The sequence below is a fragment of the Artemia franciscana genome, chromosome 8, assembly GCF_032884065.1.
Source record: "Artemia franciscana chromosome 8, ASM3288406v1, whole genome shotgun sequence".
NCBI classification, from domain to species: Eukaryota; Metazoa; Arthropoda; class Branchiopoda; order Anostraca; family Artemiidae; genus Artemia; species Artemia franciscana.
In genome coordinates, this window is record NC_088870.1 from 44,201,446 (window position 1) to 44,218,342 (window position 16,897).

At 35.7% G+C, this 16,897-nt stretch overlaps 1 protein-coding gene across 1 annotated transcript in view; it reads left to right on the forward strand.

Annotated features, from left to right (window-relative positions):
- Positions 1-16,897, forward strand: part of LOC136030471 (tyrosine-protein phosphatase corkscrew-like) — a 68,393-nt gene that overhangs the window by 42,963 nt on the left and 8,533 nt on the right. Inside the window, exons 9-10 of the mRNA XM_065709477.1 lie at positions 1,599-1,766; positions 14,756-14,939. Of these exons, the coding sequence (XP_065565549.1) occupies positions 1,599-1,766; positions 14,756-14,939 (352 nt within the window). The remainder of the gene's footprint in view (positions 1-1,598; positions 1,767-14,755; positions 14,940-16,897) is intronic.

The window sequence follows — 16,897 nt, forward strand, 5'->3', positions numbered from 1 at the left end:
TTCAATGCTGATTTTAAATATATAAGTTTAATCAAGTTTATTTATACCATCAAAAGTTACGAGCCTGAGAAAATTTGCTTTATTTTCGAAAAAAGGGGGAGAGACCCCCCTAAAAGTCAGAATCTTAATGAAAATCACACTGTCGGATTCAGAGTGTCAGAGAACCCTACTATAGAGGTTTAAAGCTCCTATCTGAAAAAATGTGGAATTTTGTGTTGTCCAGAAAAAAGATCACGGATGCGTGTTTATTTATTTTTTTCCAGGGGCGATCGTAAACTTTGCGCTAAAGTTTTTAACTCTTTCTCACAACTCTACTTTTTAAAACAATAAAAAACTTTAGTGTAAAGAGTGGAGCGTTGAGGAGGGGACAGCCCTTTCATATCCGAAATAATTTCTGTTCCTTTTAAGTTTTAATGTTGCTCCTTACTTTTAGTTCAAAAACTTGTTTCTTTTAAATTTAATATGCCTATTAATTATTTTCTTCCATGTAATTAAATCATTTAAATAATTATTTTTTTTCCATTTGACAAAAAGCATGGCAAATTAAGTTATAACGATCTCATAACCTCATAAGTTATGAGAGTATTTAATACGAGGGTACTAGTATCGAAGAGGTCAGAGAATTCAAATAGGCTGGTAGAAGAGTGACCTAAGATGCTTCTGTGCGTAGCGTATGTAGATACAGTTTTTTCTCAGCTAAGTAACGTTTCAGAATCCAGAAAATCAAACTATTTAGGAGCGATGTACTCTCTGTGTTTATGTATTATGTCATTGAGCCTTTTAAAGAATGCAAAGAAACTATTGCTCAGCTTCGAAAACAGTTCCCCATGTTTTTCGTCTGTTGTAGAGGTCATTTTCTTATATTATTGATGATTTTTTCGTGTTTTTTTCTTTCTCTTTTTACCATACTTAGCATGATAATACTTATTAGACTAGGAGATGCTGTAGATAAAGTTTTATAAGAAGAACAGGATGGTTTTAGGATTGGGAAAGGATGCGTTGATGCGTTGAAAGGATGCGTAGACCAAATATTCATTTTTTGATTAGTTACTGAGAAGTAGGATAGACTTAGGTGTCCGTTCTACTGACCGTATATCAAATAACAAGCTGCTTGGAAAGTGTGATTTGATCCCTCTGTCTAAGAATGACAGGAAGCTTTAAGTGACTTGGCGTTGTTATACGCGTAAAGTATGTGAAATTACCAAAGATTTTTCTTTTTGGCCTATCATCTGAGGCCAAACAATATCAGCTTGGCAGTTCGATACAAATGTTCTTCTTTATCTTAAAATTGAACTTCGGATGTGCGATCTATCATTGGCGTTTTCTTCTCTGTTAGGACCTCGCTCTTTTTGGTAATCTGTCATTCACAATTTGGCACTAAATAGACTCAAAAAGGCCAATATCCTGGATGAATACAAGTATTAGTGGATTTAGCTTTAGTTCTGTTTATTTTGCTACTATTGAACCTAGGTGGCTTCTGGTACTTGTGATACTATGCATTTACAAATTCAAGCTGTATTGCTGATGCTGTGTGTTTTTTCTCGTTTTTTGCCCTTTTTGAGTTTTCCAAATGTGATTTTAATTTTTTCTAATTAAAGTCGAAATGTGCGGTATACTGGCCCAAGGAAGGAGAAACAAAAGAATGCGGCAATATAGCAATCAAGTTTAGTAGTGAAACAACTACAGCTGACTATGCCCTCAGAGAATTTATCGTGACTAAAGCCGATTCCGATGAAGAAAGAAAGGTCTATCACTACCATTTTCAGGTTTGTCTTCTCTTTTTTTGTCGTAAATTACCTATTAAACATTCGATTTCAGAGACTTTCAGCTGAGCTTGAGGTATTAGTAAAACTGAGGTCTTGGTTAAAAAGGCTGAAATCTTGAAGATGCGACAATGCGGCACAATAATAAAATATTGTAGTGGTCCGTAGGAGATTCAGAAGGAATATTCAAGCTGGACTTTTCCCAGTTTAAGATAAGAACATCCCGCAATTAGTACTGAGGAAAGAGTTAAAAGGAGATGGCCAGAACATTTTGAGAAACTGCAAAACTGTGACAAAGCATGTTTTTCATGCTTAAATTTATTTTGACTGGGAGGGGGGTAAATTTGAAAATGTGAAATAGGTTAAGTAAACGAAAAATGTAATCAATCATGGAAGACGTTATAAGAAAAAACTGAGGTGGTTGTGGTGGGTTGGTTGAAGATCCTTTGTCTTGGCCACTGGTATGGCCCTCGTTTAAAAACTTGTTTAAACAATGCTGCTACTTGCAAAAAAAATCAAAAAAATCCACATACAAAAAAACTTGAAAAAACTTCTTTCTATAAGGGCGAAAAACCGCAAAGATTGTATGACAATCTCTTGAGTAAATAACTATTACGTGTGACTATAAGTAGTATATAAGATTATACTCCCATGCAGTTATATACAAGGGGAAAGAGGCGCGTATCCTATCTCCCGGGGTCTTAAAATGTTTGCTATCTACCCATTACTCTATTTTTTTTTTATGCGATAATTCACGGTCTGTCGAGTGACATCACTGTCCGCATAGGACGTCTGAATTATTTCATCATATACCAATTCAAAAACGAATGTATTCAAGCCGAAGTAGCTCAGTTGGTAAAGCGTACCGGGACACGACTGGGACACAGGGACACAACTACAACGGGGACGCCGGGGGGCACAGGGGGGATATATAAATGACGATGGGGACACAGGGAATGTTTGATTAGCAATCACCATCAACAAAGCTCAAGGGCAATCATTAGAATAATGAGGTATAGATCTGAATACGGATTGTTTTTCCCATGCACAATTATAATAATAATAATTTATTTATCACCCACTTCACAAAACAGAGGTTAAGTGGAGTAAAATACAAAAGAAAAACAGAAAAAGTAATACAAAAGAAACAAATTTAATCACATACAGAAAAAAGACGGATAAGGCGATGAAAACATCCTAGCCTATAAAGCGCTTCAATAGCTAGCTTCGCAGATAATTTTTCGAAAGCACCAGTAATATCTGTCGCACAATACTTTTTAACCAGTTTTGTATTCCGGTAAGAACGAGGTAGGTATAAAAGAAATTTGCAGTACCGGTAATAATTTATGCGAATACGTTTTAGATCACCTGTCAACAGAAGTGGCCTAATACCAGAACAGAAGAGCACAGAATGATCACAAAAATTTGAGTAAAGCCGAGTTAGCGCTTTTTTCCTATAGTGTCCACGATTTGCTACAATCTTAGAGTAACCGAGCCTCAGCTTATCACTAATATCTTTGACAGCGCGAGACCGGAGAGCATTCATAGAATCGCAAACTGTTATACCAAGCCAACGAAACGATTTAACACGAGGAATACTAAAACCATCGCAGTATAGTGATTCTGAACAATTATTAACGTTGAAAACAAGAAACTCGCACTTGTCAATATTTAGGTACAGGCCGATATCACGGAAAGCAGAAGTAACTGACTTCACTGAACGGGCAAGACCAGACTCAGTTTGACTGATTAGAAGAAGGTCATCCGCATAAGCCAGATATGAGATATCAGATGGTCCTAGAAGGCACGTAGTCGATATTTTTGATAATACATTTTCAATACAAGCATTAAAAATATACGGCGAAAGAACTCCCCCTTGTCTTACACCGCAACGAACAGGGATATGACCAAAATAAGAATTATCTAATGACTTAAGGCGAAGGTAAGAATGCGAGTACCAAAAACGAAGCACGTGAATTACCAACGGATTTACTTCTCTCTTGCATAATGCTGTCCATGCTTGAGTATGACAAATACTGTCAAATGCTTTAGACAAGTCTAGGGTTCCGAAATGAAGTACGCGACGAGTGCAATGGGCATTTTTTAATAAAGAAGTCAAAGCACGGTGAGCATGCTGACAGGCTAGCCCAGATCTAAAACCAAATTGATTATTATCATTTTGAGCAAGCTTAGTGATATAAGGTAGTAGGAGGTGTTCAAAAAGCTTGCTAAGAGTACAAGCTACCGTTATGGGCCTATAAGAACTACAAGAAACCGGATCTTTTCCTTTTTTTAGAAGTGACGTAACGCTACCGCATAAGAACGAGTCGGGCACACACGAACTACTCAAACACATTTGAAAAAACAGTTGGAGATGAGAAGCCAGCTCAAAAGAATTCGGAACAAGATTCGAAACACTAATCCCATCAACATCCAAAGATATTGATTTTAAACCCTTAATACCTTTAACAATAGCCCACTTTTCAACTGGAATTACATGTCTCTGACATAAACGTGACGGCAAATTTTTTTCAAGCAAACAACAACGGTTGGATTCTATCAAATAGCTTGTGATGTTTATTGTATCGACTCGTGATGTTTAATGTGTAACATTAAGCTTGATCAAGCGTTATGTAATTTTGATATTTACACTCTTTTTTTAACAAGTGGCTGTCTTAAAATTTCAATCGGATGCACTTCGAAAAAATGCGATGTGGGGGAGAGGGTAGCTGCCTTCCGATCACTTATACTCTTAAAAAGGACACTACAACTTCTTATATACCATATAAACCTTATATGCCCCCAAGGCATAACTTACAACCTTTGCCTTGAGGGCTGTAGGGGGTGTGTCATCGTCGAAAACATAATTTCCGAAACTTTCAACTACGTTGAACAAAATGGCTATTTAAAAATTTTGAATGGACGTGTTTAGGGAAATGGTGGGTGTGGGAGAGGATTATTTGCCCTCCAATTATTTCCGACTATTGAGAAGGGCAATAGCCCTTTCAATTTCCAATCAAATGAGTCCTTTTTGAAGTTTCTACGACAACTCCTTCGATACGTAATGCCCTGGTCTGAAAAAAAAAATACATTGTGCCTCCCACGCCCTCTTTTCCTCAAAGACATCCGATAAAATTTTTGGGATAGCCATTTTGTTAAAAACAGTTCAAGGATCAGATTACAAAAACTCCGGAGTCGACACAACCCCGCGGGCCCGAGGAGGCAGGCGTTGTGACATATGTCCTGGGGGCATATATAGTTCAATTTCCAATCGAATGAGTCCTTTTTGAAGTTTCTACGACAACTCCTTCGATACGAAATGCCCTGGTCTGAAAAAAAAAATACATTGTGCCAACATCATTCTTTACTTAGGCAGCACTAATGCGCTGCCTATGATTACGTTTAAGATTATGGCTACTGCCCATTTCCCTAACGGTAAAAGCCCAAGGCCTACTGCGTATTGGGCACTTTACTAAAACGAATTATATTACAAATATTCTCTTTTGTACTTATTACAACATTGAAAATAAAATGAAAATTGCAGTGAAACCAAACCAGGATTTACCAATAGGCCCACTACACCCAGCGGCTTTCACTATTCCCGAAAGTTTGAAGATTTCCCTGAAAATCCTTTAAAAACAGAGCGGCAAAAACGCTTGGGCCTAGAAGCGTCAAATCTTTAAATTCGGCCCTGGGTGAAACAAAATATTTAGCTGGTGAACTTTCAGCAATTAATATATATCAAATATTCGGTTTAATTTTATTAGTTATTGACGAAATTATTAATTTATTTTGGAATAAAAATTATTTGGAATGGGGAATTTTGAAAAACATGAAACTCTGGCAATCAAAAACGAACAAAAATTAATTTAAAAAAAACCTTTCCGAAAAAGAAGTCTTCTAAAGAAAAGTAAAGGCCATATTAAACTTAAGGTCAGAAGAAAAAGAAACCTACAATATATCAAACTCAAAAAGACCAGAACTTAGTGTTAAAGAACAAATGAAACCCAGAACGAACAGAAATTAAGTAAATAATTTCAAATCAAATAAGCCACCTCTGAAGTTTATACGACCACTCATTACGTAAAAACCTTAAATACCCCCGGTGCATAATTTACAACACTTGTCCACTGGTTCTGGGAGGCTGTGTCAAACCCGGAGCTTTTATTATTTGGTCTTTAATCTATTTTGAACAAAATTGTTATCTCAAATTTTGGTCTGACGCATTTGGGCAAAAAGCCTTTTGGGGGCTAGTAGCTCTCCGATCACTTTTGACTCTTAAAAAGGGCCCCACAAATTCTAACTTACAATCGAATGATCCCCCTCTGAAGTTTATGCTACCATCCCTTCTATAAAAATCTTATATGTCCTGGGGGTATAACTTATGACATTTGCTTCCGGGTTCTGGGGGAGGGGCTGTGTTTTATCCTCGGATTTTTTTTTACGATTCTTGGTCAATTTTGAACAAAATGGCTATACAAATAGTTTGATCGGACGCATTTCGGGAAACGAGTGTTTGTTAGGAGGGGGGGCCTAGTTGCCATCATCATTTGTGTCCCCTCCGAAGTTTATAGGGCCACCTCTTCTGAATTGAATATACTTGAATAAAAATGAATATAATTGAATTGATGTGAATTTAATGTACCCCTGGAGCACAAGTTACAACCCTTAGTTTCCCCCCGCGCCTGGGGAGGTATGTTGACCGTGAAGTTTTGTTATATGATCTTTGGACTATTTCAATGAAAATGGCTATCTCAACGAAAATGTGTCTGATTTTTGAAAAAATGGGGGAAACACATCCAAAAAGACAAAAGATCTTAATGAAAATCGTACCCTTGTGTTCATTCACTATATTAGAGAATCTCTTCCTAGCTAATTTATCTTTTATGGGGTCCCTCTCCATAGTAGTATAATATTTGTAGGCATGAATATATAGTATGTCAGAGGTAACAGGCTTGAGATTGCCTGTGCGGGATTTTGACTCGTGTTCATAGAAGAGCATCGCCAAGTGTGTGGAAAACCATACTGTGACCAAGATGGGCCCAGGATTGCACAGAGCCGCCATTCAACTGGAAGTCGCAGGGACTTCTCGCTGTATTGTACTTGTATGTTAATAAATCTAGAGGGAATAGTCTTTCTGGATTTGTTCCAGTTAAAGATAGGAATAGAGCCATAATTTAATATAAGGAAAGAGTTAAAGAGAGATGGATAGCACATTTTGAAATGTGCTAAACCGGGATAGAGTTACGGGAAAAGATATAGAGAAGAATGAAAAAAGTTTGTGACGCTTCGGATGTGAAGGAAGGTTTATTTTGTGATGAATATTTAGTTACATTACTAAAATGATTAAAAAATAATAAGGTCCTTGGTGCTGATAGTGTGGTGAATGGGTTTCTTATACATGGTGGTTATGAGGTTAGAAATAAGTTAATGAAGATTATGGATATGATCTTTGAAAATGGGGAAGTACCTAGCAACTTTAAGAAAACGCAAATTAAACCCCTCTAAGAAAGGTGATGAGTGTGGAGAGCGAGAGTGAAAGCGGTAATTATAGAGGGGTTTACCTGGTTTCTGTAGGTAGCAAATTACTTAGTATGATGATAGTTTTTAGATTTGGAGATGCTGTAGGAAAAGGTTAAAGAGAAGAGTTTAATGATTTTCTTAAATATGGTGGCTATGAGGTTAGAAGTAAGTTACTGAAGATTATGAATATGATGTTAAAAAGGGGTAGTACCAAGCGATTTTAGAAAAATCCTAATTGAACCCCCTATATAAAAAGGTTATAAGAGTGAGGCTGGTAATTATAGAGGTATTAACTGGGTCTCTGTAAGTAGCATATTACTTGGTAATATGATACTTTTTAGACTGAGAGATGCTGTAGACAAAGTTATAAGAGAAGAATAATGCGTTTTAGAAAGGGTAGAGGATGCGTCGACCAGGTTTTCACTCTTAGGTTAGTAATTGAGAAGTTTCGAGTTATCAAGCTCCTTTGGTTCTCACTTTTATAGATTTTGAGGAAGGGTTCGATTCAGTCGAAAATTTCTCATGAACTCAGTTATGGTCAGAACCCAAGGAAAATGTTGTACTTTATTTGCATAATTTACGTCACATTCCACCTTTGCATAACTGATTAACGCTATGTTGACAAAGGCGATGCAGAGGCAATCTAACTGTCTATATGCAATTAGCTCAAGCATCCAAAGCATGGAATCAGCGGCATTACAATGTTTTCCCCGGAGAATTGTTTTTTTATTTACTTGATTAAACAAAAAAGCGGGTTTTTTTTAACTGAAAGGAAGGATCAAAATTAAAACTTAAACGAACAGAAATTATTACGATATGGGGAGGATACCTCCTCCAAAATACCTCACTCTTCACGCTAACGTTAGAATGTTCGAAAAGCTATCTTATTCTAATTGAACGAACCCTGTGTTTCATTTTTTGTTCATAAAGGATTGGGATACAATATCATTCTTTAGCGTAAAGAATGAAGTATTTAAGAGGGGTATCCCCCACATCCCACCACTGAAAATTCCCCCCGAGAAAATTCGCCTCCCAGAAAATGTCTGTTTACTTCCCAATAACAAATACTATGTGTAGGCAATAGGCTTTTTTTTGGATTAAGTGAAAAAAACAATTTTTTTAAGTGAAAGTAAGGAACGACACTAAAACTTCACACGAACAGAAATTGTTCCGTATATGAAAGGTGCTGTTCCCTCCTCAAGGCCCCCCTCTTTACACTAAAGTTTGACTTTTTGTCACAACTCCACTTTTTAAAACAATAAAAACTTTAGCGTAAAGAGTGAGACGATGAGGAGGGGACAACCCTTTTTCATATACGGAAAGTGGAAGTGAGCCACAATGTAGTAAGCATATTTCTGTTCGTTTTAGGTTTTAATGTTGGTCATTACTTTTAGTTAAAAAAAACTTTTTTTTGTATTTAGTTTCTGAACGTTTTTCAACTAATGCAGGTTCGAATTTGGCTCACCGTACATGAAAAATTAAAACCAAATTTTCAAATTAATTTTCGGAGATTTATTCTTTATATGAAGGATGACCCCTTCCTCGTTACCTTACTGTTTACGCTAAGCTGTTAGCACTTTTAAAACAGCTTACTATTCTAATTAAAAAGCCCCCGTTCTTTGGTAAACGTTCTTAAGAAATTGGGATAAACAGTCAAACTTTAGCGTAAAGAGTTAGGTATTAAGGAGGGGAACACCTTTGCAATATGGAGGGAGATCTCCTTTTATCCGACGTAGAGATCTCCTTTGGTGAAAGTTCCTCCACCGTAAAGCAAACCTTCCCCCCGTCAAATTCTTTCAGGACGGTTGTATCCTCGCTGAGAATCTCCCCTCCCTGTAGAATTGCTTGCGAACGATTCAGTCTGAAAGATTCTCCTCAGCGTTCTTTCACTTGAATTAGACTTTCATCTCTAATCGATTTCTCGATCACTCCAGAAATGCCCCCTTCTCTGGAAATTATTTCTCAGAAACCAAAACACGCGGAAAATATAATAGCCCCCAGATAATTCCGCCGTAACATCTGCACATGAAAAATTGGCAAAAAACGGTAATACTTCCGGGATGGCACTGAAGTTATCAATAATTTAGCTTTCGTTGTTAAAGTATTTATAATATTCATTGCTACTACTACTGCTACTAACTACTCATCGCAACACCAAACCGCCTGAAACCATTCACATATTTGGGCTATATATTTGCACATTAGACGGGGGACGGTAAGGTATAGCCGGTCTGCATGTAAAATTTGTTTGGTGCAATTACTCTGTATATTATGAAGTAAGAATTGTTTTCTGACTTTAAAGATTCCAAATAATTTACCCCCCCCCCCTCTTAAGTGTAAATATATAGCCTAAATTATATATTTTCAATTTATTCTGTCACTTGTCTTTGTCTTGTCTCGCTCTAAGCTGAAAGAAACCAACGAAGACACCGGTTCGTTCTCGAGTTTAACACAGCGTAAATTTGAGTGAGTGGCGTATAATACACAGGTACCAAAATTCCTTCCCCCCACGAAAAAAAACAAATTCAAATAAAACCCTCGAATTTGGAAAGACCTATTCTCCAAAGAGGGATATTTTCTGGGTTTATTTTCCAGGGGGGGGTGTTTTCTGGGGGTATCTTCCGCAGGGTATAAAGGCCTAGAACCCTGATACCCCCTCCACAGTATATCGCTCTTCACAATAACGTTATTTAGGATTTTATAAAAGTTTCTTATTCTAATTTAACGAACCTTGTGTTTCACTAGTTGTTCGTAAAGGATTGGGATACGAAGTTTTTATTAAAATATTTATGATATCCAATCCAGCAATCTAACATTAGGGCTGGTAAATTAAATAAAATCTTTGTCAAAGCAATAGAGACTCAAATTTAAAGAGCAAGGGATTTAGAGGGGTGGTTTCATGTATCTTCCCTCGTGATGGCTTCAGGTATCATGCCCTGTCCCCGCTGCACCCACCGACACTTTTTCATAACTAATGACCGGAAATTTAAAAAAATGCTCATTATTCTTACTAAACGGTCATTCTGTTTCAGAAGTCGCTCTCAAGGAATTTGGATAAAAATTCAAAACTTACGGTTAATTAAAAGTATACATACACTAAAGTACATACTGCATACTAAACTATATACGTATACTATATACTAAACTAACGTAATAATTTTTGTCAATTTTAAGTTGCGATATTGCTCCTTAGCCTACTTTCAGCTAAAAAGAAAAAATTTTTCTAATCGTTTGCAAATAATACCCGGAAATCTGGCTCTTATTCATGAAAAATTCCTTCCCCCAAGGAAATATTACAAAGTGAAAAACTCTTTTCACATAAAAACACCCCCTCCCTCCAGAGAAACTCCCCCGAGACAATTGCATTCTAGCTGGGAATTCCACCCAGAAAATTTCTTGCGGACGATCTCAGGTGAAAAATGTTTCTTGCGCACTTTCATTTGAAAAAAGACTTTAATTTTTTTTATTTTTTTTTCAAATCATGCCGGTAATCACCTCCGTAAAAAGTATCCCAACATAAATCCAGCAAAAGGGTATTTTACAGCAAAGGTTTCTTCTTGGGGAAGGGGTACAAAAAAATTTTTTTAAACGCATCACAAATGTGAAGTTGACATCTACTCCCTGATGATTTCTGTGCATATTTTTGGTCCACGCTGTTATTATGAAAGTAAACAATAACATTAAATCTCAAACTGAGCAGAACTTATTCCATATAGGAGTGGTATTGCCCCTTCTTTATCCACACCTCCATCTCAAGGTCAAAGAAACTTTGGAGTGTGCTCATTAGATCAGAAATTATACTAGGGACTGCTTCCTCATCAACGCCCCGCTCTTTACGCAAAAGTTTGACTTTTTCTCTCAACTCTTCTTTTTAAAACAGTAAAAAACTTTAGCGTAAAGAGCGAGGCGTTGATGAGGAAGCAGTCCCTTTCATATACGACGGAATTTCTGTTCTTTTTAAGTTTTAATGTCGCTCCTTACTTTCAGTTAAAAAAACTTGTTGTTTTTTTTTTATTTAATTTCTGAACGTTTTTGAATCAATGCATATTTTGATTTGGCTCTCCGCAGAGGAATAATTAAAACGAAATTTTCATATTAATTTTTTTTTGGCTAAATGGCTTTCTCATAATTTTGATCGAATGATTTTGAGAAAAAAGAGCGGGGGAGGAAGCCTAGTTGCCCTCCGATTTTTTGGTTAATTAAAAAGGCAACTAGAACTTAATTTTTTACGAACTTTTTTATTAGTAAAAGATATCCGTACCTTATAAATTAGCTTACGTAAAGAACTTTTGTATTCTCATGTTTTCATTACATATATGAGGGGGTTCGCCCCCTCGTCAGTACCTCGCTCTTTACACTAAAGCTTAAATTTTGTCCCAATTCATTAAGAATGACCCCTGAATCACAAAAGCCGTAGAATAAATAGTTGAAATTACTAAAAATACTTTAGCATAAAGAGCGAGGTATTAGGAGGAGGTGAGCCCCTGATATAGGTAAGAATTTCTGTTCGTTTTAAGTTTTAATGCTGCTCCTTACTTCCAGCTGAAGAAAACTTTTCATATTTATTTTTTCATTGTTTTTTTTTTTTTATAATGCTAGTAAATCCTGCACTCCCTTCATGTAAATTTTCTTCCCCCATGACAAATTCCTCGATGGAAAGTTCCCCCAGCATATCCCCCTCTTCTCAACCCCTCCCCAACCAAAAAAATCCTCCTTAAAACGGCTGTACACTTTCCAATAACCATTACTATATGTAAGCCCTGGTCAAAGTTTATAACTTGTAGCTTCTCCCACGGGGACTGTGGGGGAGTAAGTCGTCCCCAAAGACATAGTTATAAGGTTTTTCGACTACGCTGAATAAAATGGCTATCTCAGAATTTTGATCCGTTGACTTTTGGAAAATAATTAGCGTGGGAGGGGGCCTAGGTGCCCTCCAATTTTTTTGGTCACTTAAAAAGGACACTAGAACTTTTCATTTCCGTTAGAATGAGCCCTCTCACAACATTCTAGGACAACTAGGTCGATACGATTACCCCTGGGAAAAAAAAATAACAAATAAACACGCATCCGTGATCTGCCTTCTGGCAAAAAATGCAACATTCCACGTTTTTGTAGATAGGAGTATGAAACTTCTTCAGTAGGGTTCCCTGATACGCTGAATCTGATGGTGTGATTTTCGTTAAGATTCTATTACTTTTAGGGGGTGTTGATGAAACTTATATATTTAAAATCAGCATTAAAATGAGATTCTTTTGATGTAGCTATTGGTATCAAAATTCCATTTTTTAGAGTTTCGGTTACTATTGAAACGGGTCGCTCCTTAGCACAGTTCGTTACCACGAACTGTTTGGAAATATTACATTCAGATGCCTACTGGCACAGAAATTTATGCCCATTACGCCACTGCGCGTGTGGGCGGTTCTAGGAGAAAACAAGCTGAATTCAATCGATGAAATCAGGTTCCAATCCGGGTTTTTTAGCCAATTGATACAATATGTTTTGACTATCACTGAACTTTATATATTTGGAACCAGCATAAAAAGCCAATTCCCGAATTTTCCTTGCTTTTATTCTTTTTTTTGTTTTAATCTCCCTTTTGCTGCTCATTTTTATAAGCGGGGATAATTTTTTGCAGGAGGAATTTTGCGTGGAGATAATACACCGAACTCCACCAAAATTTTGGTCATTAACTTATTTAATCCTTTTTTTTTACCGCTTTTTGTGTCTCTTTTATTCTTAAATTAATTGCTAAAAGTTTCAGCAGAAATTCTTACTGTCATAGTTATTCTCGCCGTTTGCCCATGCAAAAACTCATTGAAAAATTAATCCAACCGTTCATTTATTTTTTCAGAATTACCCTTAAGTTAGTTGATATTCCAAAAAAAACTTTGCCACCTTGTTTTTTTTGTTTTTTTTTAATTAAAGCTTTCACTTATTCATGGTATGAATGTCTCATTTAAGAGCAATATTCGAACTTTTCTTGTCCGCAGATCTTTTTGTATTTCCTCGATTCCTTGAGAGTTATTGTTAAAAAAGCTCAAAATTTTTTGATGTCTCGCAAGGTGAGGAAACTGTTAAGCTACTCTAAATTGTTGGAAATAGATATAGATTCTATAAAAAGTATTTTGGATCCGCTTTTACAGATCAATCAGTTTTTTTGTGAATTCATTCTTTTTTTTCAAAATAAACATAACCGTCTCTATTATTTTGGTTTGTCCGTTTTTACTGTTTCTGTCAAAGAGTGTTAAACTTATAAGAGTGAAAACTGGTGTTAGTGTCGAAAAGATCCCTAACGCCATCTAAAGTTTGGTATTGTTTCGGATTGTTCAAATTCGGAGAGATCAATAACTTGTTACTAATTTTGCCGATTATACCAACTCCAATGATTTTACCATAAAATGTCAAGTCATAGACGGTGGTGGTGAAGTTGTCAACACTAGTGCCAGTTTCCACTGTTATTAAGTTTTGATATCTGCCTTTAAAGTATAAAAAAATTGCCATCTCTTTATGGACTCTTTGATATCATTTTTTGAAGCTATGGAGCTTTTTAGCAAACTACCTTAGTCCCTAATTAACTATTTGTTTCAGCGTTTTGTTTTTACTCATTTGATTTATTATTCGCTCTTTTAAAGTGTTTGTATCTTTCCCTTCTTTTTTGCATGTTCTTGTTTGTATCTTTTCCCTCTTTTGAAGTGTCTATTCTTCCTTTGTTTTTTACTCCGCCTTTAAATTTTGTAGCGGATTAAAAGTAAGTTATTATTATAGACTCTTTTTTGATACTATCATGTCAAGTTACTAAAATTTCCTCAAATACAATAATAACTCATATTGAAATGATGAAAATTACAGTAACTAAAGCAACAAAATTTGATGAAATTTATATATTCAAAAGCAGCATAAAAATTCTGATCCAGAAGAATCCAAAGATTCTTTTGGTGCATCTATTAGTATCAAAATTCCTTTTCTTTAGAGTTTCATTTACTATTAAGCCGGGTCGCTCCTTATTTAGAAAGCTACCTCAGTCCCTAATTAACTATTTGTTCCCGCGTTTTGTTATTACTTGTTTGATTTATTTTTCGCTCTTTTAAAGTGTTTGTATCTCTCCCTTCTTTTTTTACTCCACCTTTAAATTTTATAGCGGATTAAAAGTAAGTTATTATTTTGGACTCTTTTATGATACTAGCCTGTCAAGTTGCTAAAAATTTTCCCAAATAGAATAATAACTCATATTGAAATGTTTAAAATTGCAGTAATTTAAGTGACTAAAATACAGAATTAAAAAGTATATTTTAATTAAAATCTCTCATAAAAATGATTAGAGGATACGACTAGAATACTCCAAAGTATGCTCCAACATTTTTTATTTATTATTATTATTATTATCATTTTTACTTTGTAGTTCATGAATTTGGTTGAGAGATTATTAGCAGCTTGTTTTTAATAAAACTGATTTGAATTATCTCCTGCAGGCTTGGCCAGATCATGGCGTTCCTGCAGACCCTGGCTGTGTTTTAAATTTTCTTCATGATGTTAATAGCCGACAGGAGGCAATCGAAGGTGCTGGACCGATCATAGTTCACTGTTCCGCCGGAATTGGAAGAACTGGAACATTTATTGTTATTGACATGATACTGACTCAAATCAAGAAGCACGGTCTGTATTATTTGAAGATGGGCTTTATTTGCGAAAACATGTATAATGTACTTGTGCCATCAGGGCCGTATCCAGGATTTTTGTTCGGGGTGGGGGGGGGGGTTTGGAGAGGGGGAGTTTATTGAATAGAACTATAAAAAACGCATCAAAAAATTTTTATATGCATGTTTGCCATGTTTTCACGAGTCGGACAAACATTTTGGGTAAGGGGGGGGGGGATTCAAGCCCTCTAACCTTCCCTCCCCCTGGATACGGCCATGTGTACCATACATTGTTTGAAGTCTCCTTCTACTCTATTTTGTTTTTAAGTCGAATAGAGAACTGTGAAATTTGTCATTTAATATTAGGCTCGAGCGATAAGTGCTACCTAGTAAAGAGCGAACTTTATTCTATAGCAACGAAAAGTTTAAAAATGCCTTTTCTAAAATTGTATTGTCAGAATAAATTTGAATTTGTAGTTTATTTAGAAATGGTAATTATTATTTCGATAAATCTTAATAATAAGATGTTATTTTTAAAAAAATTTACAAGAATTTCGACAAACTTGAAATCTTTTTCCTCTATTTCCTTTTGAAGTTGAATCAGGTATGTGAGATAGATCTTTTGAAACTTGGCTTAGAAATTGCATCTTTAATTATACAGTGTTGCAGACTGTGTACTCAAATTCTGAAAAATCCCAATCCATAAAAATTCCCAACTTTTCTTGGAAAACCTGTTTGTCATAAGTGTTAATTGAACATATAGTCAAAACAAGTCGAGCTTTTGGAAAAGCTTTTGGCTTAGAAACTTGACCCTAAATGTTTGTCCGACTTGTAAACAAAAATGCACATAAACAAATTGTTGATGCGTTTTAAAAAGTTTTTTTTGAAACTTGTATGTGCTCGACATACTAAACTTGTATGTGCTCGACATACTGAACTTGTATGTGCCCGCGAAGATATTTTTTATGTTGGATGGAGGGTGTCAAGTCGACACAATATTTTCTTATGTGAATTTTTTATATCACTTAGAAATAATCTTGAAGGGTAGGGAGACCCAATTTAGTCAAAATTGGGAAAAAGAAGTGACCTAACCCTTTAAGTCTCTTTCACATTGGTGTTCACTTTTCACGCTGGGCTAAGGAATCTCTGTGTCGCAATGGCAAAACCCGGTAGGAATAGAACCAAGTTCTACTCTGTTTTGCAATAGCGTTTGCTGATCAAAATTGTATTATTTGGATTATTTTTAATGGAAGTTTTGAAGGAAATATTAGCAAACTTAGTGCGAGACTAACCTGATCTTGACAATACCCGGTGAATACTTGACGATATCCGGTGATGATACTTGATGAATCCGTTATTAACAGAGTCAAAAACTAACCAAGATTGTGCAGGTTCAATCTTGGATATTATTTACAAGGAATTCCGCAAAAGGGTCGCCAGTAAGAGCAACCCCAGAATTTACCTATCTTTCAATTTTTCTTTTTTTTTGAAATTTATAATTTCTGATAATTTTTAAGAAAAATTTTTTATTATTTATTTGTAATTTTTCTCAATCTGTCTTGATTTTTCACGTAATCAACGAGTGCTCAAGATGTTTTCCCTGGGTTATAAGAAACACTATATATTTGCTTCGGTTGCGTCCGTCAGCCAACTAATGTCATTGTCAAGCCTTTAGTATCATATTTCTTGCGTCTTCTTTTTTGCTACGAATGTGAAAACGTAAGGGTCAGTTGCAAACAAACACCGGTCGTCAACGAGCTGCAGACGAAAATATGCGTTAGATTTTGGAGCCTTATCCCGCAGGAATATTCAAATGTTTTCCATAAGTGCTTCTACACTCCCTTGATCTACATTAAGATCCAACAAACCTATAATAATTTCTATAATAACAAATCTATAATAATAATAATAATTCTATAATAAATCATGTGCAATTGTCTAACATTGTTCATAACCTTATCAGCCCAAGAATCAATT